The sequence below is a fragment of the Candoia aspera genome, chromosome 2 (assembly GCF_035149785.1).
Source record: "Candoia aspera isolate rCanAsp1 chromosome 2, rCanAsp1.hap2, whole genome shotgun sequence".
Classification (NCBI taxonomy): domain Eukaryota; kingdom Metazoa; phylum Chordata; class Lepidosauria; order Squamata; family Boidae; genus Candoia; species Candoia aspera.
In genome coordinates, this window is record NC_086154.1 from 150,387,399 (window position 1) to 150,410,207 (window position 22,809).

Genomic DNA, 22,809 nt, shown 5'->3' on the forward strand with positions numbered 1-22,809 from the left:
ACAAACCCATTCAGTAGCTTATATTGTGCAAACCAAGGAAATTAGGCTAGCAGAATTAACAATTGCTCTGTTGTGAGAACACATTCAAAATGTACTTGCTGTTGTGTATTCTTTCTAAATTCTTTATATTTGCAAGGGGGGAATTAATATTACTTGCTTTAACTGTCCCGTTGGTGAAAGCTAATTAGGTAAAGGCATGTTTAATTTGGAGAGGAAGGGAAAGAGATCAACTTTGCTATCTTGCTTCACAGAAAGCACCCTTTCAAAAATTTGGAATGCATAATAGTTATTAATCCTTTGTAAATGTTTTGTTTTTGTAGTGTGTTTTAAGGTTCCCTACTTGGCAGGGGGATTTGTATTAAAAAGAACGTTCATTAATTACATGGAAAGAGACACAAGATCAAAAGCTGGAAATTTGCATTTAAGCTCCAGATTTGCACCTTGATTCCAACAAGTTTGCCGAAAGTAAACATAATTCGTCTCAAGGGGCAGAAATTGTGATGTTCAGCGTATGGATAACATTAGTCTCCCCTGTGACACACTATACCCCATTCACTTTAATGAGGCTGCTTCTCTCTCCCCATAGGAAGAGTAATTATTTCCTCACCTCGCCCAAATTTTGCAGGACAGAAGTACAAACGTGCTTTCTCTAAACCTGTTGCAGAAGTTAATTGGTTAAAGGTGGTGTTTCATTGGATAACAAAAAAGTCAATCATTCGATGTTCCAGCCTTCGCCCGTCGACCGTTAGAAAAAAGACCCGAAGCAGGGGAGAGGTGGGATAACAGCTTTCCCAACCGATAGCTGAAAGGGGCTGCCTATTGGTAGAACGCTATAGGAGTTCAGCCAAACGGAAAGCAGGAGGGGCGGGGTTTGAGAATCTGTAATGATATCTCTAACCTATCAGATGAGAAAACGATCGTCCAGTTAAAAAAAATCCTGGCCAGTTAGAGCTGCCGTGCGTGGTCTCCGAGTGTCGGAGACCAATCAAGTTCATGCTTCTCACTCTGTCTGCCGTATAACGGACAGCAGAGTATCTCGTTTAGGCGCGCGAGGAATTTCAAACGTCCGGGGAGGGGGAACGAGTGGGGCTTATAAAGCGGATGGGCGGGGTCGGGTGAAGATGAGCTATATATTGGCAGCGGTGGCTGGCGGGGCTAGCCGCTGGACGCCAAAGGCGCGAAGGGCAGTTTGACCTGTAGGCTTTGGAGGAGAGGAACCTGTGGCTTAAACTCTGCCGAGTGGACAATTGCTTTGTGATGGAAAACCTAAGAATTGAGCCCAGGTAGTTTTTCAGAAATTCCCTTCCCGCTCAATGGGCTGCTACTATTGGCGAAGGCGGACCACGCCCCTTTTCTGAAAAGCAAGGTGAGAGAAGGTTTGGCGTGGCTGCTACTGGAGCCGACGCGGGCGGGAAAGACCGTCGGCTCGGGTTGATAACGAATCGCCTTCCGCACTCTGTTACTCAGAATTGCCAGCGTGTTGCTGGAAGGCGCTAGGCTGGGAGCTGCATCAGGCTTGAGTCGTCAGTCTGCCGTCTTGCGAAAGCAAAAAAACTGAATCGTGTACGGCTTGAGAGCACCTTGGCTTGAATGCAGAATTATATGAACGGAGTTATTTATGGTGTATTGGGTTATAGTTTGCGACTTGCAATGCTTACAGTTTTGTTATTCGAAAACAGTTTCTAGCAGCCTCGTGCTTTGCGTCCGGTGAGGTGAAAGACAACGTGCACATTTTAAAATCAGTTAGCAAATTCTGTGTGGAAGCCCAGTATGTAATAGTTGGAAGGGGTCATGGGGATCATCTAGTTCAACCCCCTGCCCATTGCAGGAATCTGCTACTCCAGCGTCCTGGACGTGTGGATGCTTCTCTTGGTTACTTTTTAGGGAATGTGAGGCAGTATTTTTCAGTACCATATAATGGTGCAACCATTGTTGATTGTTCAAAATTACTAAGACTTCATTATCATTTTAACCACTATGCCTTGTCACATGTTCTTGGTGAAGTGGGTATATAGAGAGCCGGTTTGGTCTAGTGGTTAAGGCAATGGGCTAGAATCCAGAAGATGGTGACTTCTAGTCCCACCTTAGGCCTGAAAGCCGGCTGCGTGGCCTTGGGCCAGAAACACACTCTCAGCCCAACTCACCTCACAGGGTTGTTGTTTTGGGGAAAATAGGAGGAAGGAGTATTAGGTATGTTCGCAGCCTTGAGTGATTTATAAAAATAGAAAGGTGGGATAGTAAGTAAATAAAAAATATAGAAAGTTCAAAAAAGAAGGTATGTGATGCCTCCTGGGCAGGTTTTTTTTACCTTGGCTATTTTGTGTACTTATTATCAAGAAATGCTATGATACTGTGTTTGCCAGCTATTAGTATATGTCAGTTTCTACCCTGTTCCAGCTGTTCTACTTTTGTGGCTTGTTTTTTTCTTTCATTCTGGACTAGCTTTCTCTACATGGCAAACATAGGTCAGGGCTATTAGCAGCTCAGATTATTTTCATCCCCAAACATCCCCCTACTGTCCATAATTAGCTTTTGAGAAAAGTCTAAGCACAGAGTACTGTTGATGTACTTAAGAGGGAAATTAATATATATATATCTATATCTATATAGATATCTCTATTGACACCATGCTTGCTAAGAATGATCTTGGGAGGAAATGCTGTGTATGAGGAGCATTCTCACACCTGAGATCATTTCCTGCCATTTGAATTGCTGTGGTCTGTAGTTCTACTTTCTCTAAATGATAGACCTTTGCTTACTTAATACCATGCTGCACTTGATCTGCAGATACAATGCATTTTTGTTTACTCTTTTTCTGGTGGGCTGGAAGGAAAAGGAAGTGATGCTGGTTTGCCTGTATGAAAGGAGAAGTCTTTTTTTAAACATTCTGAATGAAGCAATAGCTAATTTCCCCAATGGCTAGCCCTCAGTGAACAGTTTGACAACAAAGTTGCTCTTCAGGAGGCCCTGAATTGTTTGTTGTAGCAGATTTTGGCCTTCCCCTACTTCCTGATAAAAGGGGTCCCTGCCCATTTCTGAGATGGCAGAAAACTTTTGACAAGCTCCTTGTTCCCAGTGACAGTCTCTCAGGCTTCTGTCAGGAGATGCTGGAACTAGAAGCAGGAACAGGTAAGTAGGTTTTGTTGGGAGGAAAAACTAATGAAGTTGTTCCCAAAGAATTTCAGCAGTTGCTATGTATCACATGCAAGCTGTGTTCATAGTGAAATCAACGTTCAGATTTTTGCACCTTCTTGTTCTGTTTCACAGTGCAATGAACTTGAACATTTTCTTTTGGGGGGGGTTGGGAGAAGCAGTTTCCACCTGCTCTTTGTTGTGGTAGTGGAATAGTCTGGTGGCAGGCTGTTCACTTCTGACCTTGCCATAACTAGTTTTTACACAACCCCTGCTCTGCCTCTCTTGCCTCTGATTTGGCTTGCTGCCTATTCATTGTGTCCAGATTTTGCATGTGCAGGGCATGTTAAGCAAAGTTATTGGTTAACCCTCAGGCTTTGTTGTCCCCATGGCTGACAGAAAACCATTCTCCAATCAGGACAGGAATGGAGTTTGTGATGAAGATGTTTTGACAGTTGGTTAGTCGGCTGTGGAGAGCTGCTGAGTGCAATACTGTAGTTGCTAGCCACTATACCTGGATCCTTCTGCTGGGAGAAAAAAACATGGCAGCAGAAAAGAGTGTCATGATCGTACCATATTAGATGCAAACAGAGAAAGGACATGGGTTCTCTGTTCCAGAGCCTTCATCTCTGGGACTTGGCACACTTACCATCTGCTTCAGTTCCTATGCCTGGAACTTGGATATTCCTGGAGCTAATTGGGTGGGGGGGCTGGGGAGTAGCAAAGTTTTCCGTAATCTGCTTGCTTTTTCAGTTCAGTTGATGTCCTATGTACACTTTTATCCTAGGTATGTACTGTTAAAAGAGTTGCATCCCTAGACAGAAAAGCAAACCAATGGATTGATTAGGGATTGATTACTTTTCCATTTGGTAGTGTGCTTGCAGTTCATTTATTCAAGTTAGGCTAATTCTTATGTCTTATTTATACAATTCATTGGAGTAATATAGCTTTGCTTCTGCTTCTATCTTTTCTCCCTTATGTCAATGTATGTGTCTAAGTTATTTCCCGTAATATATTTTTTTGGAAGGGAAAGCCCTAGCTTGACTTTCACCAAGGCTGGGGCCCCATAAATAGTGTTAACTCTGGAGAGCAATGGCTGCATCTTTTCAGTGTTAAGATAAACAGGCAACTGTTCCAAGGTTAGGGCCAATTTAGGCCTAAGTTATGTATGCCATGGGCTAATTACTTAGGCTTGAGCATGGTTTGTGTGTGTCCTGCCAAAATGAAATGTGCTTACCATATGTGTAAGATCATTTTTAATTCTGGTAGACTGGGTCAATAATTGTTAGAGCAGAAGGTGGAGTTTAGAAATTGAAGAGCTTGAATTCAGTGGTAGAACAAAAAGACTCAGGATTGAGCATTTTATTTTAAATGAAGTGCTTTTTGATTTGTCAAAGCATTCAAACCTTTACTATGATAATCGTACAACATTAGTAATTATTTGTTCATTCATAGGTAATCTTTTTTGAAAATCTACCTTTGTTCTAAATAAAAGGATTATAAAAGTTATTTATAAAAATAAAGGTGGGATAAAAAAATAAAAATTATAAATTATAAAACAAGCACAGAGTACTGTTGTACTTAAAAGGGAAATTATATCTATAGAGAATCTATATCTCTATTGTATATATCTGTATGCTGTATCGTTAAATAAAGTTTTTTTAAACTGGAAAAAAGACTTTTTGAGAGCAGTAAAGAAACTTGTGCAGATTACAAAAAGCAAGTTAGTAAACATGGCATTTTTTTTACTTTCCAGAAGTAATATGTTTTGTTGTTCTGTTCCGTTAACCCTTGCACCAGCAAGTTAGCTTGAGTGTATGTGACCAAACCAATGTTACCTAGAAAATATTTATACTTAACTATGTAGCCTTAATGTGAAATATATCCATTAAAGCAATGACTTTTATTTATTTTCAATCTCATCAAGAAATAAATAGCTGCATTCTATTTCTGTTTGTTTTGGAAGTGCTTGCAGTTTTAACTTTGCTGAGGAGAAGTTTTTGCTGTGCTGCTAGGTTGGTGCTGATTGCTGCAGGGCTAGTGGAAAAAGTTGCCCTTGCTAACATAAGAGAAAAAATACCTGCATTCCAAAATAACATTCATGGAATATTTGACTTTGGGCAGTTAAGAATATGTGAGTAGTCAGCTGAGACAACATACTGACTTAAAATTACCTGCCAAAAAGATCTAGAGTCTCAGATGAGTTGATTTGCTGATGGTGGTATCTGTTCATTCATTCTGTTCAAAATCATAAGTTCAAAGTTTGCATACTCCTAAAAATCTTCCATGTATGGAGACAGTGAGCCTATGGATGCTGGTGCTATGTCTTTAATTGTTTTATTTTATGATTCTGTGCTTCTCAAAGCTTCATTGTACTTGAAGCTACACTAATTGGATCACAATGTGCTCCAGCAAACCAGGTTTCTAAGATACAGTTTTACAAAACTTTAAAACAGTTTGGCTCTTAACATCCCTAAAGGTTCAGACGATTTACATTAATGCATTCTACTAGAGTTAGTTTAGTTGTCTAGTTGTAGTCTCTTAGGATGCTCCATGGGGTAGGAGTGCCCAGGGAAACATTCTCAAGGGATATGCAGTATCTTAATCTTCCAGGAGTTCTTCAAGGCTAGAAGCAATGTAGGATACACATTCACTTCTATTGCATATAATTTAAGAGCAATCTTAGTTGTCTGTGACACTATTATCATTTAATCTTGCTCTCTTTTTGCCATTAATTCTTAACATTTGAAAGTCCTGGAGGAATGGGTAATGCTAGATAAGTTGAAGTCCATGCTGTGTTTATCTCAAATGTAGGTATAGCTATGGACACAATTTGGCCTAGCAGCTACTGCTGCATTTTTTTATTTATAATATTTATATGCCACCCATCTCACGAAATGTGACTCTGGGTGGTGTATAATAAAACCATAAAAACAGTAATTACAAAAACACTAATTAAAACAATATTTTTGCAGTATTATTAAAAAGAAGAAGGGCTAGGAAGAGCATTAGTTGTTACATGCAGTGTAGCCACCTCATTAAATCCCCATTCCCATGAGACCCCCAAGCCTGCTGACATAAACAGGTTTTATAGGACTTCCAGAAGGACATCAAGGATGGGGCCAGTCTTACCTTGGGGGGTGGATAATGATCCATAGGGTGGGTGCTACAGCAGAAAAGTCCATCTCCTGGGTCCTGCTAGACTTAGCAGCTGGGACCTGGAGCGTACCTCTTCTGCTGGACCTGATGAGACAGGCAGATGTAATCGGGAAGAGGCAGTTCCTCAAATAAGCCAACCCCATGCCATGAAGGTCTTTAAAGGTCAAAAACAGCACTTTGAATTGGACCCGGAAGCAAACTGGCAACCAGTGTAGCTCGTGAAGCAGAGGTGTAATGTGTGCTGTTCTAGGAGCACACGTAACTGCCTGCGCTGCTGCATTTTGCACCAGCTGAAGCTTCCAGATACTTTTCAAGGGCAGCCCCATGTAGAGTGCATTACAGTAGTCCACCCAGGGCATGATTGACCATGAGCAGAGCCTCCTGGTCCAGGAATGGGCGCAACTGCTGCACAACACAAAGCTGTGCAAAGGTCCTCCTAGCCATGACTGCCACCTGCTCTTTGAGCAGGGGTCATGAGTCCAGGAGGACTTCCAAGTTGTGCACTAGGTCTGTTTGGGGCAGTGCAACCCCATTCAGTACCAGAGATGGTATAGTCCCAGAATCAGAAGAACCCAGAGCCACTCAGTCTTTCCAGGGTTTAGTTGAAACCTGTTGTTCTCCATCCAATCCCCAAAGCCTCCAGGCACCGGAATAGGAAAATATCTTATAAAACCTTTATACAGATAGTCCTCGGTTAATGACCACTCATTCAACAACTGTTTGAAGTTATGACAGTGCTGAACAAGTGGTACTTACAACCAGTTCTCAAAGTTCCAGCTGTCCCAGTACCCCCTCAGTTACATGATACCAATCTGGGTGCTTGGCAACCAGCTCACACTTACAATGGTTCCAGCATCCTGTGATCACTATTTGCAACCTTCCCCGCCAGCTTCCCACAAGCAAAATCAATGGGGAAGCTGGCAGGGAAGGTCATAAGTCACTTTGGTGAGTCTCCCCCACCCGGCAGCAGCCCTCCCTGGCCCAGCCGCTCTTGTGCTGTGCCTCGCCAGCCACCTGCACACCCTCCCTGATCCAGCAGCAGCCCCCCCCCAGCGCCTTGCGGACCACCCTTGCACCCTCCCCCACCCAGCAGCAGCCTCTTACCTGTCTGTGGGCCTGCTTGCAAGCTGCCTGGGACTTGCAGCTTCCTGCTGGCTTCCCCACTGACTGCTTGTTGGAAGTTGTGAGGAAATCCTCATTTAATGACCCATGTTCCTTGCTTAACGATGGCAACAGGGATTGCCATCACTAAGCCATGCAGTCATGTGTCAAGATGCTTTACACCCACATCACTTAACTATGGAAATTCTGGCCCCAATTACTGTCATTAAGCGAGGACTGCCTGTATTTAATGGACTTAGAAATTGTGTTGCTTATTGATGCCTTTTTCTCAAAAGTGATTATATTAACTGCTGTGCCTCCCAGAGCAATGACTACCCAGCACCATGTGTGGCATTTGATTGATTTTTTTTGCCAGGGACAAATATGCTCCTTTGTTACTTGTATCTTTTAAAACTCTTTATCCTCCCTAAGTCAAGCTGGTCTGATCTAAGTTCCGCCATTCCTTTATCTTGATGTGATTGGTATGTGTTAAGTCAGGCCTTGTACCCTTTGTTAAACAAACCTACAAATTTAGTTTATCCAGATATATATATACCTGTTTAGTAGGACTGTATTGCTCCACTTAACATTTATTGAAATGGCTAAGTACTGAAAAATGGGAGGGACTGCATCAAACAGTGGGTAAGAATGGATGATGGACTAAAGATGACTATTTTAGGATTTATCCTATAGGTTTTTCTCCCCAACTACTGCACTGTTAGTGTTCACAAATCATGGCAATAATGGGTTTCAAGAACCATGTGCACCATGGTCCACAAGTTGCCCACCTTGGACTATGTAATAGGTGAGTTAATCTTACATGGAAAACCTGGTCACTTAGCTCTAAGGATCACTACGGCGTAAATAGAGTATCAATATGAACCATGATTTGGGCTATATAGGGATCCTATATATCCTATATTCTTGAAACTAAAGGGGACCGATTGATAGTTCTGACCACTGGATAGATCTATCCTTTCTACCCGTCTTGCATTCATTATTCCCAATCTCCTACCACATTTTTATTTATCATTAGATATAACATGCCAGGAGCTCTCATGGCCCAGGATCCTACAAAGCTGCAAGCAGAGGTGGAGCGGCTATCAGCTGAGCTGCAGGAAGCAACCCAAGAGAATGTCCAGGCAGCCCAGTATGGGCTGGCTGTGCTGGAGGAGAATGATGAGCTCAAGCAGCGCTGTGGAGATCTGGAAGGTCAGCTAGAGGTGCTACGTGTAGAATTGGCCCACGTGAAGGAGGTATATGAACGATTTCCCCACTCTGCCTTGAACCAGGTTTCCTTTAATATGACCTGGCTTGGGCACTGTGGATGCTGTTTGCTAGAATGTCTTCCATCTCCTTCTTTGCCCCAGGCTTTGGCAGAGTCTCATAGCAGTCATAAACGAGTAGCAGCTGATGGGGAGAACAGAGAAGAGTGTCTACTCAGGGAATCCGCTTCCAAAGAGGCCCAACTGACTCAAACCATTGAGGAGCTCCAAAGTGATGTGAAATTCCTGAAATCCCAGCTTGACAATACAGGGGTGGAAAATGAGCGGCTCAATGTGGCTCTACGAGACTTAAGGAAGGTAATTTGGGCAGCTCCCAGCTTAGGACAGTTATACTTTGAAGCCTCAGAATAAAGTAAATGATATAAAGTAAGTGCATTCATATTAAGCAGATGACTATGTTCTGGTACTCTGAGCCAGGAAGAAGGGGATTGAAATATGGGCACAAGTTTGTGAAGGTATTGTAGCTGAGAATCTCATTACTGCACAGCTGGTTCAGTTTTTTATTTGTCTTGAAATTTGACCAGTTACTGTCCATGTACTTTAGAACTTCTGCAGCCATCAGGACTTGAATATTCTACTTTTAATGTTTAAACTGGACCTTGAGCCCTACATTTGGGATTCCAGGATTTACAAATTTACTAGCATAATGTCCTGCTTATTTAAGAAAAAGTGATGAAACCATCTCTCCCCACTCCCTTTCTGACTTAATGCTGGGGAGCAGTGTGGGGAGTAATCCAAGTGTTTAGGTTGGTGCTTAGCAAATCCTTTGAAGAATAATAAAATTGTAGTAGCAATCCTCCTGCAGAAAATACCTCTGAGAGGAGGCCATGTTACTTTAGTCTGATGTCCCAAGTGACTGAAATATACTTTATCCCTACAGTTGTACTGTGGTTTCCATCTGCATGACTCAGAATAACTGTGGGTGGTAATTCTGGAAGTACTTCTGATGTCTCAAAAGTACACTGCAGCAGACTATTTCTGGCTCTTTTTTCAGTCTTGGAGCTGGAGTGAATTCTGGGTCCACCACTGTATTTCTGAGATACTCAAAAGTGTCTCTGTAGCAACAAGTTGGAGATAAACGTTTGAGCTTCTGCTGGGAAGTTAATGTTCTTGTGACTACTGAATTCTTGACAGTTCATGCAGCCAAAATTTGCCTTCTGAAAAAATGTAATAACTGTTCTGTGAACCAGGAAGAGGTGGGGGTGACTTTTCCTACCATGTTAGGGTATGCTCCCTCCATGCTATTCCCTTTCTAGATAATGCCTCTTTCTACCCCTTTTCAGAGACCACTCAAGTGTACTGCTGTATTTGTTGCCCTTATCCCTTTCTCTGACATGCTTCTCTCATAAATAGCAGGGCTTCACAATGGTAGATCATGCATAGTTAGGTCCAGTTTAGGATGCTGTATCTCAAGTCCTAAGGGGTAGCATTCAAAACTTATTTTTAGGGGAAGCTTTTTACCCTGCTTAGATGAATACTTTGTTAAAACATAACAGGCAGGGTAGAATTACTTGGGGGCTAGTTCTGTTTCTGTTTCAGGAAAGGAAGGGCTTTACCCTACCCTTCTCGTAATTCCTTTCCAGGAGTGCCAAACCCTGGAGTCTGAAAAAAATCGGTTGCGTGAGGAGATGAAACAAGCCAAGTCACAGGAGCTCCGCCAGTTGCAGGACTGTGGAGAGCTTGAGGAAGAGAACATCTCCCTGCAGAAACAAGTCTCCATCCTGAGGGGGAGTCAGGTATAAGAAGGCCACACCCTGCACACTGTGGTGCACCTGGCACTAACATCATCTGTATGTATGTATGTACCTTCCATTATAGCTATTTAGGGCTTAGTCTACTGTTGATCTGACATGAAACAGGTTATTCAGTGTTTAATTCCTATATTCTGAGGCTACTACTTCAGTCATCTACAACAGTTTGCTAGGTATGTGATTTCATTAGCAACATTATCCTTGTTGCCCTGAGCTGGCGCATAGATGGAGAGAGAGAGTGGAATACATTTTTCTGTGCATGGAGACTATCTGGCTATTTTGATACAAGTTGGGGGTCGACAAGGAATTATTATGGGGAAAGGGGTAAGCAGAAATAAATAGTGAAGGAATTGGCTCCTTGTGCAGAAGCAAGGGTTTGCTGGATTCAGGAACTTAATTAGTTACTTCCTGCTCTCGTAGATTTCATCCTCACTACATAGTTACCTGTTGAGACCTGGGCCTCAGTGAGTAGGAAGTGACTCAGCTAGTTCTTTACTTGAATAGTATAAGACAAGGAGAAGGTATAAGTCAACCTTCCCCAGCTTGTGCTATTCAGGTGTGGGGACTACAATTCCTAAATGCCATGGTGGTTAAAAAATTTAGGAGTTGTAGTCCCTAGACACTAAGTGGATAATTGTATATGGGAGTGCAGGGTGGAGGTGGAATAAATCTCCCTTTCCTTTAAGAGTATTTGGTGGTGGTGGAAGATTTATTCCCTTTTTGTCCAAGATGGTATATTCTAAATGGCAAATTCCGGGTATGTGCATTACAATTCTCAGTAATGTTCATGCTAGCTCGGGAATTTTGGGATCTGCTCCACGCATCAGGAGGGTGTCAGTGAGAGAAAGTTGACTTAACAGCTGTGAGTGCAGTTGGATGTGGAAGAGAGGCTGTTAACAAAATTCTGGAGGATGTTTTTTAACTGCAAAGTTCCTGAAAGTTTCTATGTATACAAAGATAAGGTGTTAAAATTGTTCAGAGTGTTAAAAAATTTAAATTTTCAGAATGTATTCTGAAGATCTTAACTTTTCCCTCACTGAAAACGGCAAATAGATAGGGTTTGAGCAGACTAGTTCACCCTTCACCATCTTGTTTTCTTACCTTTCCTTCAATTAATGCTTACCTGTTGCTAGCCACTTGTTAGTCTGTGTTACTTTGTATCTGGTTTTATGATACAATAACTTAATCTTTTTCTATCTATCTAATTTATCCCCGCCCATCTCCTCCCATCGGAGGCCTCTGGGCGTTTACAACAAATGATTAAAACCATCAGAATAATAAAATACAATAAAAATACTATAAATAGAAATAAAAATAAAGAATAAAAATCCAAGCAATGAAAGATCTAAAACAGTCCAAGTGTGGGAGGAGTGGTCTATAACAACCATCCCCATGTAACTCTGTTCCCCTCTCCACCCCAAGAGAGGCGGCAGAACCAGGTCTTCAGACTCCGCCGAAAGGCCAGGAGCGATGGGGCCAATCTCACCTCTGGGGGCAGCATGTTCCACAGGGCAGGAGCTACTGCGGAGAAGGCCCGCTTCTTGGACCCCGCCAGATGAAATTCTTTTACAGACGGGGTCCGTAGCATGCCCTCTCTGCACGATCGGGTGGGACGGGTTGATGTAATGGGGAAGAGGCGGTCCCTCAGGTAACCTGGTCCCATGCCATGTAGGGCTTTAAAGGTGATAACCAACACCTCGAATTGGACCCGGAAGCAAACTGGTACCCAATGCAGCTCGCGTAGCAGTGGTGTTACATGTGCCCTTCTGGGGGCACCAAAAACAGCTCGCGCAGCTGCATTCTGGACCAGCTGAAGCTTCCGGATACTTTTCAAGGGTAGCCCCATGTAGAGCGCATTGCAATAGTCTATCTGAGAGATAACAAGGGCATGAGTGACCCTGGCATGAGTGACATATTTTTCTATATGGAGGAGTTTTCCAACAATAATCCCTACAATATTTATCAACAGATTTACTTTGCAGATGAATTAGAACAATTATGGTTGTTAGAAAATAGAATGTGCATTTTTTCCTTTTGTAAGTCATAGAATAACTATTTTCGAGACCCAAACGAACCCATCCAATACATTTTTTTTAGATTTTTTTAGTATAACTTCATCTCCCTCATCCACATTCCAAGTTAACCGTTGACTATTATAAGGTCACTGAGTTAAAATATTTTGTCCTGCTACTAAGAATGGGTCAGGCAGTGAATTCCTATTCCTTGAGGAAGCTAAGTATACAAGAGGTGCTGCAACCAGATGTTTGACATTTTTTAAATGGAGTAAGGCCTCAGCAGTAGACTTTAAGGAATGGTATTATTGGCACAGAAAGAAGGCATAGATGAAGAAATTACATGTTGGTCCAAGTAACGTAAGAATGAAAAGAGATGCTAGACTTTAAAGTGTCAAATGAAATACTGGTTGTAGTGCCAGTGCTAAGTCACTGTTTCATCCTAAGGTGGAATTTGAGAGTGTCAAGCGTGCCCTGAGGTGCCGTGAGGAAGAGCTCGTGCTGGCTGGTTCCCAGCTCCAAGAACTGGGTCGTCTTCGGGATCTGGCAGAACACCAACTTCAGGAGGCCCTTGAGACTGTCCAGGCTGAGCGTGAGCAGAAGCAGGAACTGCGGCGGGAGCTAGCCATCTATGTTGGGGGGCGTCATGATTCTCTGAACAGCTTGCAGACCAACATAGAGGAGCTCAGCCACAGCCACAGAGAGTGTGAGGAGCAAGACAGTGGTTTTGCCAATGGTAGCAATGTAGGGGGCCTGACATCCACACCCCACGGCTTCCAGCCTGCACCTGGTCTTGTTGCAGACCTCTTCAGTGAACTTAGCTTGGCAGAGATTCACAAGCTACAGCAGCAGCTCCTACAGGTAAGAAAAGCAGAGCCTTGGGTGGGGGTGGAGAATAGGGAAGTTGTCTTTGACAGGTGATTTGCAACACTGACTGCTTTCTCACTGAACAGAGAAGTAAGCAGATTTGTTTCCATAGCCAAGGAACTACTGAAGACCAGCAGTGTGCATTCAGATATACCACTTCAAGTGAACTAAATCTTTTTTGAATGTTCAGTGTGTGTGTAGGGAATAAACTAGGATCATAGGGAGAAAATTCTAGCCAAATTTTTGCCAAATCTGTCAGATTTAAATGTCAAGGATTTTTTTTAATATGACAAAACAGCCTGATATCCCAAAAACTACCCCAATAAAACAAAACTCTAGTACAGGCAGGTAGCTTCTGGGAACATACATAACCCCTGTCTGATTATTTGGAATGTGTCCTCTTAATGAAGTGTTGAGATGATGGGAAAACACATCTTTCCAGCAGACTATTGCCTCTGCAAATGAAGTTTGTGGATTTTTAATCTTCCTGGCTGCAGTCCTGAAGATTAACTTCAGTATCTGATAATATAATTACAGGCAAAGGATGCAGATGCTAATGTGCAATTAGCGGGTTGCAATGCAACTAGAATAATAAGTCCCGCAATGTTTGTTCTAACTCATCAAAGCTTAACATGTCACAAAACTCCTTTGAGGAGATTGAAGGTCAGAGGAGCCAGTAAAAGGCTAGAGACATTTAAAGCCTTCTAATCAGGGATTTAAAGATGAGAATTACTCCTTGGTACCACAGGTTGGCACTGCATGCAGGGAGCGATTCTGGCTGAGTTTTTAGGATGCTAGTAGTTGCCCCTTCTGGCAGTGATCTTGCTTGGGCTGTGTGATGTCATTCTTTAGATTTAGGAGCATTGCTGTCAACTGCAGAGCTGATCACAGCTACCTACCCTGTTTGTTTAATTCACTTTGGCCTGATTGGGCTGTTTGCCTTGTGCCAAATCCTGTTCTGCTGGAGAAGCAGGTTCTTGAGAGAACATATTCCACTTCCATCCTTATGTTTCTCCCCACTCACTTCCCATTTAATAGGGTATCTAGTTTAGCAAAGAGCACTTTGTGTCAGGGAGCTCATCTCCGGCTCACCACAGCATCTCTACATTTGTCTTTTGGTGAAAGCTAATCCTTGATGGCATATCAACGCCCTGAAGCTCAGCACTTTTCTGTCTGTGTTAGCAACTGGCTCTGGGAAACCCAGATCTGAATTTGGAACCTGGCAGTGGCAGGCACCCTTAAGGAGGTGGGAGTGCCTGTCCTTTCCGTCTCATGATGGGCCAGAGCTTAAGGATAAAAGCAAATGGCCTTGATGTCAGATCTCAGTAAGGGGCCAATGAAATCAAGGCAAGGCTTGGTAGCCTCTATTTTCTAGTTTATCAGATTTGTAGAAGACATCTTCCCAGTTCAAAGCCTTTCCCTGTCCCTCTTACAAACTGCTGTGGAGCTTGATCTCAGTCCTATTTTAAGTATTAGGGCTTAGTTTTTGAATTTATGCAGTGATATTCTAAGCAAAAACTTTTTGTGCAGATGGAACTTCTGGGCTAATCTGGGATTCAGGATATGGAAAGATTGTCCCTCTGCAGTCATATATTGCCTTAAGGCAAGATGTGGTTTGTTTTATTCTAATTTAATGTATTGCAGGAAGCCAGTTATGGTGGCTTGTTAATCCATGGTTTATGGCCTGCTGTGATGTATGAATTTAGCCAGTGTTTCTTATTGAATAAATTGTCTTTAATACATAGTATAATATGTAAACCTAACTAACATCTTGCCATAGGAAATTCTGTCCTATCTTGTCTTTGTTCCCCTAGGCAGAAAAGGAAAAAGCTTCACTAGCCTCTGATCTGCAAGATCTCAAGAAGCAGCTGACCAGGACTAAGGAGATCTTGGCCCAGCAGCAGTTGTGCAACAGCCGTCAAGTAGATCAGCTTCCAGCCTTGGAGGCTAACCCTAGTGCTAATAACGGTGGGGCTGGCCTGTCACTCAGTAATAGGGAATGCTACCGTGAGGAATTGGACAGGGCCCAACTGGCAATCCAGCAGGAGAGGGAGGCAGCTGCCCACTTAGAAGCTGAGTTGAGGACTGCTAGGCGGATGACCAGAGAGTGTCAGTCACGGCTGGCTCAGACTCAGGAGGAGCTCCTAATTTTTTCTGAGGATATGGCAGCTCTGTACCATCACATTTGTGCCTGCCACAACATAACCCCTCAGCGTGTGGTATTGGACTATTACAGGGAAGGCCGTGGTGTCCAAAGTGTGCGCAGGAGGCAGTCCTCCAGGAAACATACGTTCACAGAAATAGAGACAAGTAGCAGTGGAGACAGGTCACCAGCCAGTAGCCCTGGATCCCAATGCAGTTTGGAGCCTCTTCATGTTGCCAATCTGACAGCGATCTTGCGAGAACAGCTGGGTTATCTGCAGGTGGCACTGTCCGTTGCACATCAGCAGAGCCCAATGGGGCATGGAGCTGAACTGGAACGTGATAAAGAAGTTCTGGTGGAGGAAGTGCTGAAACTGAAGTCCTTGTTGAGTACAAAGCGTGAACAGATTGCTACACTGCGCACAGTGCTTAAGGCCAACAAGCAGGTGAGTGCAGGAAGTCCTAGTTGTAATGCAGATCTGCCTTGGGCTAGCAGAATGGAAAGTTGTCCTGAGAGTCAGGTTTGGGAGCATCCACTCCCATGCTCTTTTAACATCTATAACATCCCATGCTCTTTAACATCTATCCACTGGAAGAAGTCATCTGACAGGGTAGGGATGACACTGAAAATACCCAGCTTTACACTGCACATTTAGGCTGTAGGAAGGATGCTGTGCTTTAGGCCATGGCTCAGCAAACTTTTTCTGTAAAGAGCCGGATCCCACCCCTTCTCCACCTCCTTAGATACGGCTGGCAGGTGTGCACACTAAAGACTGGTAGCCATTGGACAGCCTTGACCCACCAACAAGGAGGCGGCTGAGGTTCAGGCCTGATGATCTGCTGCCCGCCCATTCTTAACTTGCAGGCCATATAAAAACAGGCAGCAGGCTGGATTTGGCCCATGAGCTGTAGTTTGCTGACCCCTGCTCTATGCTATCCTTTCATCCCCCATCACTAGACATAACTCACCTGTTGAGGAAGGAGCAATAAGCATTGTAAAACAGCTCCCACAACCCTGGCAGGCAGTTCAGTAAGTTCCATGGTTAATGGTACTGAAAGCTGCTAAGAGGTCCAGAAGGACCAAGAGAGGTGCACTACTCCCATCCAGTCCCAACATAGGTCATCCAGGAGAGAGAGCAGTACTGTTTCAATCCCATACCTGGGCCTGAACCATAACTGAAAAGGATTCAGATAATCCTTTGTTTCTTAGTTGCTGTATAACTGGTCCACTGCCACCATCTCACCAACCTTCCCTTTTCGAACACTGGCCAATAGTTATCTAAGACCATTGGATCCAGGACCAGCCTTTTCAGAAGGGTGTGTGTTAACAGTCTCCTAGACCCTGGTGGTCACACCACTGCCTGCTCCTCTCAAAACCCAGGATCAGTGAGGATCCAAGCTACAAGTGGCAATGCATGGTTTAGATAGTGCCCTGTCCAGTTCCTCAGAATTCACAGGCCAAAAGGTATCCTAGATAATACAGTAAGACAGTGCATTGGTCACCAATGAAGATTGCCCATAAGGATTCAAGGCTTTGGTGAATCCAAGTGATTTTCTTAAGAAAACACTGTACAAATTGGTCACAGTGGCCAAGCAGGAAATCACGGCATTGGCTTCTCCCAAAAGGGGGTGTGTAACCCTGAGCAGGATAGTCAGATGATAGGCTACAAATGCAATGTGAGAGAAGTGGGAAATCTTTGTCTCCCTTATTACAGCATAGGCCCAAACATGAGCATGTACCTGTGCCCAGACAGATTCACTTTTCATCTTTTTCCACTAGCATTTCAGGCGTTGTTTCTAGCATTTCCTTTCCCTAATGGCCTCCATGAATGATGGCGCCAAATAGGATCAACCCCCAGAAAAAGGCTGCTCAGGGGCAATCATTTCACACACTCAGCTTGCCTCCTGTTTCCAGTAGCATACCAAACTGTCTTCCAGGGAGCTGGGGAAATCCTCTGGAAACTAATTGGATCTATTGGGCAATTGTGGTGGATCATCTGAATAAGCCCTCTGCTACTTGGAGATCTAGATCTAGATTAGAGCTGAGAGCCAGTTTGGTGTAGTGGTTAAGGCATCATCCTAAAAACCAGGAGACCATGGGTTCTAGTCCCGCCTTAGGCACAAAGCCAGTTGGGTGACCTGGGCCAGTCACACACACTCGGCACTAGGGAGGAGGCAATGGCAAACCACTTCTGAAAAACCTGCCAAGAAAACTGCAACAACTTCTCCAGGTAGTCTCTGAGAATCGGACACAATGTCTTAAAAAAAAACAACAATCATGGAGTCTAGATCAGGGCATGATCTGACCATGATAATTGGGTGATGGGAATCCCCTCCATCTCCAGATTCCATGCCATCTGGTCAGAAACAAAAATGGGGTTCAAGGTATGATCGTCTAATGTGCCAAGCCAGGGATGTGTTACCTTGTGAATTATTCTTCTGTGTTGTGTTGTACATTAGTTGTCTTTGAATTTTATTTTTGTACTGCAGATGTTTTCTTTCTTCTTGGATGTTTTATATTTGTCTCTGTATTGTGATGATATAGAAATTTATTAAATACAGAAAAGCTAGATCCTTATCTTTTGATATAGACCTTCCCTGATATTCTATGGGGAAAAAATGTATGTATGTATGTATATATTCTCCTCTGAAAGGGCTAAATAGGGGTTCAAATGGAAGTAATCAGAAAACCAAAAGAAAGGGGCTAAGTGGGCCTCCCCAGGAAAGTAGTCACAATTAAGGTGGCCAACACTTAATGTTGTAGGGTGCTAGTTATGGCTCTGGGCCTTCAAATACTGATGCCACAATTTGCACTGGAGCATGTCAGTCTGTCCAGAGCCTAAGAAAATGCATTCCTCAGCTTCCACCAGTTGTGCCAATAAAATTTGGGTGGTAGTGGCAGTAATTGTATCTCTGTTTTTTCTTAAAATTTGGGAGCCCTCTGCTGCATCTCCCAGTATCCTCCCACCCTCATGTGCTTGTTGAGTCCTTCTGTTATATTTTACTGCTGGAATTCAGAAGTCATTGGAGTATCTACATTAAATTGTCTTTTCCTGCCTAACTTTAAAGCCAACAAAAGCAAGAATACTCTTCCAAGAGTATAATCATAGAAATGGGCAAAGCCATTGGTTCTCTGGGAAGAGGTTTTATGCAGATGTGGTCCAACTTCTTAATCTAGCAGTGCAGTTGCCCCTCAATGGGTTCATTATTAACAGACTGAGCCTCCCAGGATAACTTCTGCAATAGTACATCCAGCTGTGATTGGAGTGGCATTTGCAGGGTGACCTAGAGGATTTGGGGAAGCATTCAATCTCTAGGTTTTCTATAGGTGATGGAAATGAAGGGGGAGGATTGTTGTGCATCATGTGAGTGTGTGCAACCTTTCTTTGCAGACAGCAGAGGCGGCCCTCTCAAATCTCAAAGGACAATACGAAGGTGAAAAGGTGCTGGTGTCAGAGACCATGACCAAGTTGCGTCACGAGCTCAAGGCCTTGAAGGAAGATGCTGCTACTTTCTGTTCCCTACGTGCCATGTTTGCTAGCAGGTTAGAAGCAGGGTCTGCTCAGTGAGGCAGGAAATGAGCTTCTTTCAGAGTAAAGAGCCAAGTGGGACTGGATTAGTTCTTTAGAACTATTTTTAAAAGGAGTCGGAAGTGATGACAAGTATGTTTGACATTCTGCCAAAGGTTTCAAGTCATTGGACTTGCCTAGTTGTCTCCAGCAGAATATTTACTTATTTTGGTCACATACTTATTTAATATCAATGTGTATCCCTTTCCTGCTCTAGCCTGTTTTACTCAGTTTTTTTCTAGCTATGCCTGCTTTTTTACCATACTCCTTAGCATTGTATACAAGACCACCAAAGGCAACAAGGGCCTTAGTAGAACATATTAAAACTTTGAAGGACAGTTACAGTGGCCCAGAAAGGTTGCTTTTATGTGTCTGTTGATGAGCGGAGAGGCCATTTAAGCCTTTAAAGTGGTGCAGCAGAAGGAAACAAAGCACAGTAGTCATAACAGCTAGGATATATGCTTTAAAAAATGCACAAGATATTGAGACATGAAAACACCTTTACTTAAATTTTTTATTCTACATAATCTGTTACACGGATTGGCCAACTTCCTAGCAGCCTTATCCTCAAAATAATGTTCTACTATCTCTCTGGCTTCTGAAACTTTATTGGGCATCTTTTTTTCTGCCTTGATTTAAAGCAATCTGAGATGTTTCAACATGAAATTCTTTGCTGTTTCTGGCACTTGAAGGACCATTGGATATTAGTCTTGCAAAGCAATTTACGGTATTGTTTTTTTGGCATGTACCTGAACCCATCACCTCCATTTTCTGCTCGCAGGTGTGATCAGTATGTGAGCCAGCTAGACGAGATGCAACGGCAACTGGAGGCTGCAGAGGATGAAAAGAAGACTCTAAACTCCTTGTTACGCATGGCTATCCAGCAGAAGCTGGCACTCACACATCGACTGGAGGCTCTTGAAAACCCAGTCGAAGGGTTGCGGGGCAATAGGAGAGCACTCAGACCCGCCAAGGGTAGTGCGGTAAGAATAATAGGGACAATTGACTTCCTCTGTGGGATGATGGAGGAGCAAAGACCACCCAATTCATACGCTTGCTATAGATGTAACACTGTCCACCTAGCTGTAATAGGGGGTGTTCCACAGACCTACATACTTGTCTCTTCTTTTGTTCTTCTCTGACAGAGGTATTTCAACCCCTGTAGACAGTGTTTGTGTAGTGTTGAGCTGAGCCTGCATTATGTTCATACCAAATCACGTTTTGCAAATTGGCTTCTAAGCACACTTTCTATTCTTTGCTACAGTTGACATTTATGTATTTAAGTAATCTAGTTATTTTGCAGATGTAGATGCTATGGGCAAGTGGCCCTGGGAGGAGCAGTTGCAAATTGTGATTACAGACAAAGCAACTCAGCAAAGTACACAAACTCTTTTGTCTGTATGCTGGAGCTTTTCTGAAATGCTACATATTTTTTAACAAAATATTTCTCACAAGACAAAGATGGTGTTTTCTAGAAATAAAAGGCACACAGTTTGGGATTTGCAAGAAACTGGGGCAGGCAAAGTGTACCATAAGTACGGTGACCATATTTTCTTGGAAAAAATAAAAGGAAAAACCTGAAAAAGGGGCAATTCTGAAAGAGGTTCATAAAGATAAAAAAATTTAATTGTTTATAACTTTGCTTTGCAAAGGAAAATTGAAGAGCAAAACCAAGAAAAACTTTACAAAAACACACATTCTAATAAAAAATATCTAAAATCAAACAGTATATGTAAATTTATTTTAAAAAGACAATTCAATATGCATTAAGTGGTACGATTTGTATGGTAAAAGTTAAATGACCGAAATAAAAGACAAATTGAGTTTTTGAAAAATAAATCTAAAGGACAACTTTCTGAAGTAGAGGATTGTCCTTTATAATAAAGGATATATGGTCACTAACCATAAGCAAAGCTCCGTAGAACTGCTAAATCAGGACCAGAGGTTTAGGGCTTCCATTGCAAAATGCAAATTTTGGACCAGAGGTTTAGGGCTGCCATTGCATGTTCAGAACAAGTCTTGTTCATTGCTGAATGAAATTCAGAGGCACTTAATTTCACATATAACAATTTTACTATCAGCACATTTTCTCTGTTATCACTAGGACATTTATTAGCTGAGCAGTTCTTATGTCAGAGAACTCATGACAATATACACGAGCCAATTTTTTTTGCTATTGCATGTTGGAGGACTGGAATGTTACAGATAAAAAGGCTTTTTAAGCCAAAAATTGCCACCTCTATAACTGCATGTTAAAGAACTGGTCACATGGCCTTAAGCAAACCTCCACATCTGAGCTCCTTAATATGGGGTAATAATGTTGGCCAACTAATACAGTGTGCTTTCTATTCCAAATGTTAAATAAATGTCAGTGGTAATTAAATCCATGCCATGATCAGCACAAAAAAAAATGTAGAAAAATTGATGAGATTATATGGATCTTCCTGATCTTACTCTCTTCTCCCCAATTCCCTTCCTCCTCCTCCTTTCAGAGATGAGACTAACAGGATTTCTTGGTGATTCGGAATGCTCTGTGACTACAGGACTCCAGTTCTCTTTTGGGTAACCGAAAACACTTGGCACCTGCAATCTGGAGCCACTCAAGAAGAAAACTGGATAAGGAGAGAGCCTCTAGCCAGCACATGCTTCTTTATCTCTCCTCCTCCTGTGTCTTACTGCCTTAAGAATTCCCAAAGATACACTTTCTCTCTAAATGTGTCTCTGGAACTGTTTTGTGAAGCACCTCTAATACTATGCCTTTTTCTTAGCTCTATTCTAATGACAGTGATGCTTGCCTTGAATGAGGCTGCATGCTTAGTGTCGATTGGCTGAAAGAAAGTATGTGGGGGTCTCCTCTTCCACTACCCCATATTTCCTTTCCCCCCCCCCTCATTGACCCTCCATTTATTCTGCTTACCTGTTTGCCACAAGTTTTACAAGTAGCTTGCAGCACAATTTGCAACTGATTGATGAATGCATAGATTGAATCAAGATGTGAAACTAGCTCCATGTAACCATGAGATGTGTTGTCAGATATTCGGGTACCTGGAAGTAATTTTGCACCTTGGAGCTAGTCAACCCCTTGGTTCCCCTTAAATAAATGATTTCATTGGCTTCTAGACTCTTTAACTACAATCCAGGAAATAAATCTATAGTTTAAAACACTGCATAACACAAGGAATATCAAAACATTTAGTAATTCTAAAGGGTGTGTGTGTGTGTGTGTGTACGTGTACGTACGGGCTTTAACATGCCAACAAAAAATATCTAGGCTGGCCCTTTATCAGTTGCCCTCCTAGTACTTTACATTGCAGCTCCTGTAATTCTGCCCCAAGATAGCCTGATGCTATGTCCAGAATCCTATCACATGATCTTTGACAGTTTTGTGTCTTCTCATAGGTTGCTAATTCTATTCTTGATAAATTTGCTGTGTTCCACAAACACCTTTCCATCTATGATAGTTTCATGATACATATTTTCTCCCCACTTTTTTTTTTTTTTTACTGGCATAATGTACTCAAAGGGGAAAAGTCTCACTAAAATGAGCGGGGGATTATATTTGCTGAAATATTTCCTTTTTTTTTTTTTTTTTCTGATCATAATGAGGCAGAAATAGATAAAACTTTTTTTTTTTTTTTTTTTGGTAATGTCTGGATGTCAGGAAATTCCTTAGTAATATTATTCTCTTGTGAAAGGAATGTAGCTCTAGTTTCTTAGGCTGTTTTCTCTGTGCTAGGAATAAGATGCATATATTTGCTTCCACCCTGCTTGGCCTGGATGCAAGTCTTTC

At 42.6% G+C, this 22,809-nt stretch overlaps 1 protein-coding gene across 2 annotated transcripts; it reads left to right on the forward strand.

Moving 5' to 3' along the window:
- Nucleotides 1-1,141: 1,141 nt before the first annotated feature.
- On the forward strand, nucleotides 1,142-22,132 carry LOC134490887 (protein bicaudal D homolog 2-like). Of its 2 annotated transcripts, none has more exons than XM_063294245.1 (9): nucleotides 1,142-1,366; nucleotides 8,429-8,648; nucleotides 8,763-8,975; nucleotides 10,262-10,414; nucleotides 12,889-13,302; nucleotides 15,123-15,896; nucleotides 18,843-18,994; nucleotides 19,801-20,002; nucleotides 21,512-22,132. In XM_063294245.1, the coding sequence occupies exons 2-9, from the start codon at nucleotides 8,436-8,438 to the stop codon at nucleotides 21,515-21,517; spliced, it is 2,127 nt and encodes a 708-aa protein (XP_063150315.1). In that variant the 5' UTR covers nucleotides 1,142-1,366; nucleotides 8,429-8,435; the 3' UTR covers nucleotides 21,518-22,132. The 2 variants fall into 2 exon arrangements, with proteins under 2 accessions (XP_063150315.1, XP_063150314.1); XM_063294244.1 differs by having other exon boundaries at nucleotides 1,142-1,283.
- The last annotated feature ends 677 nt before the right edge of the window (nucleotides 22,133-22,809 follow it).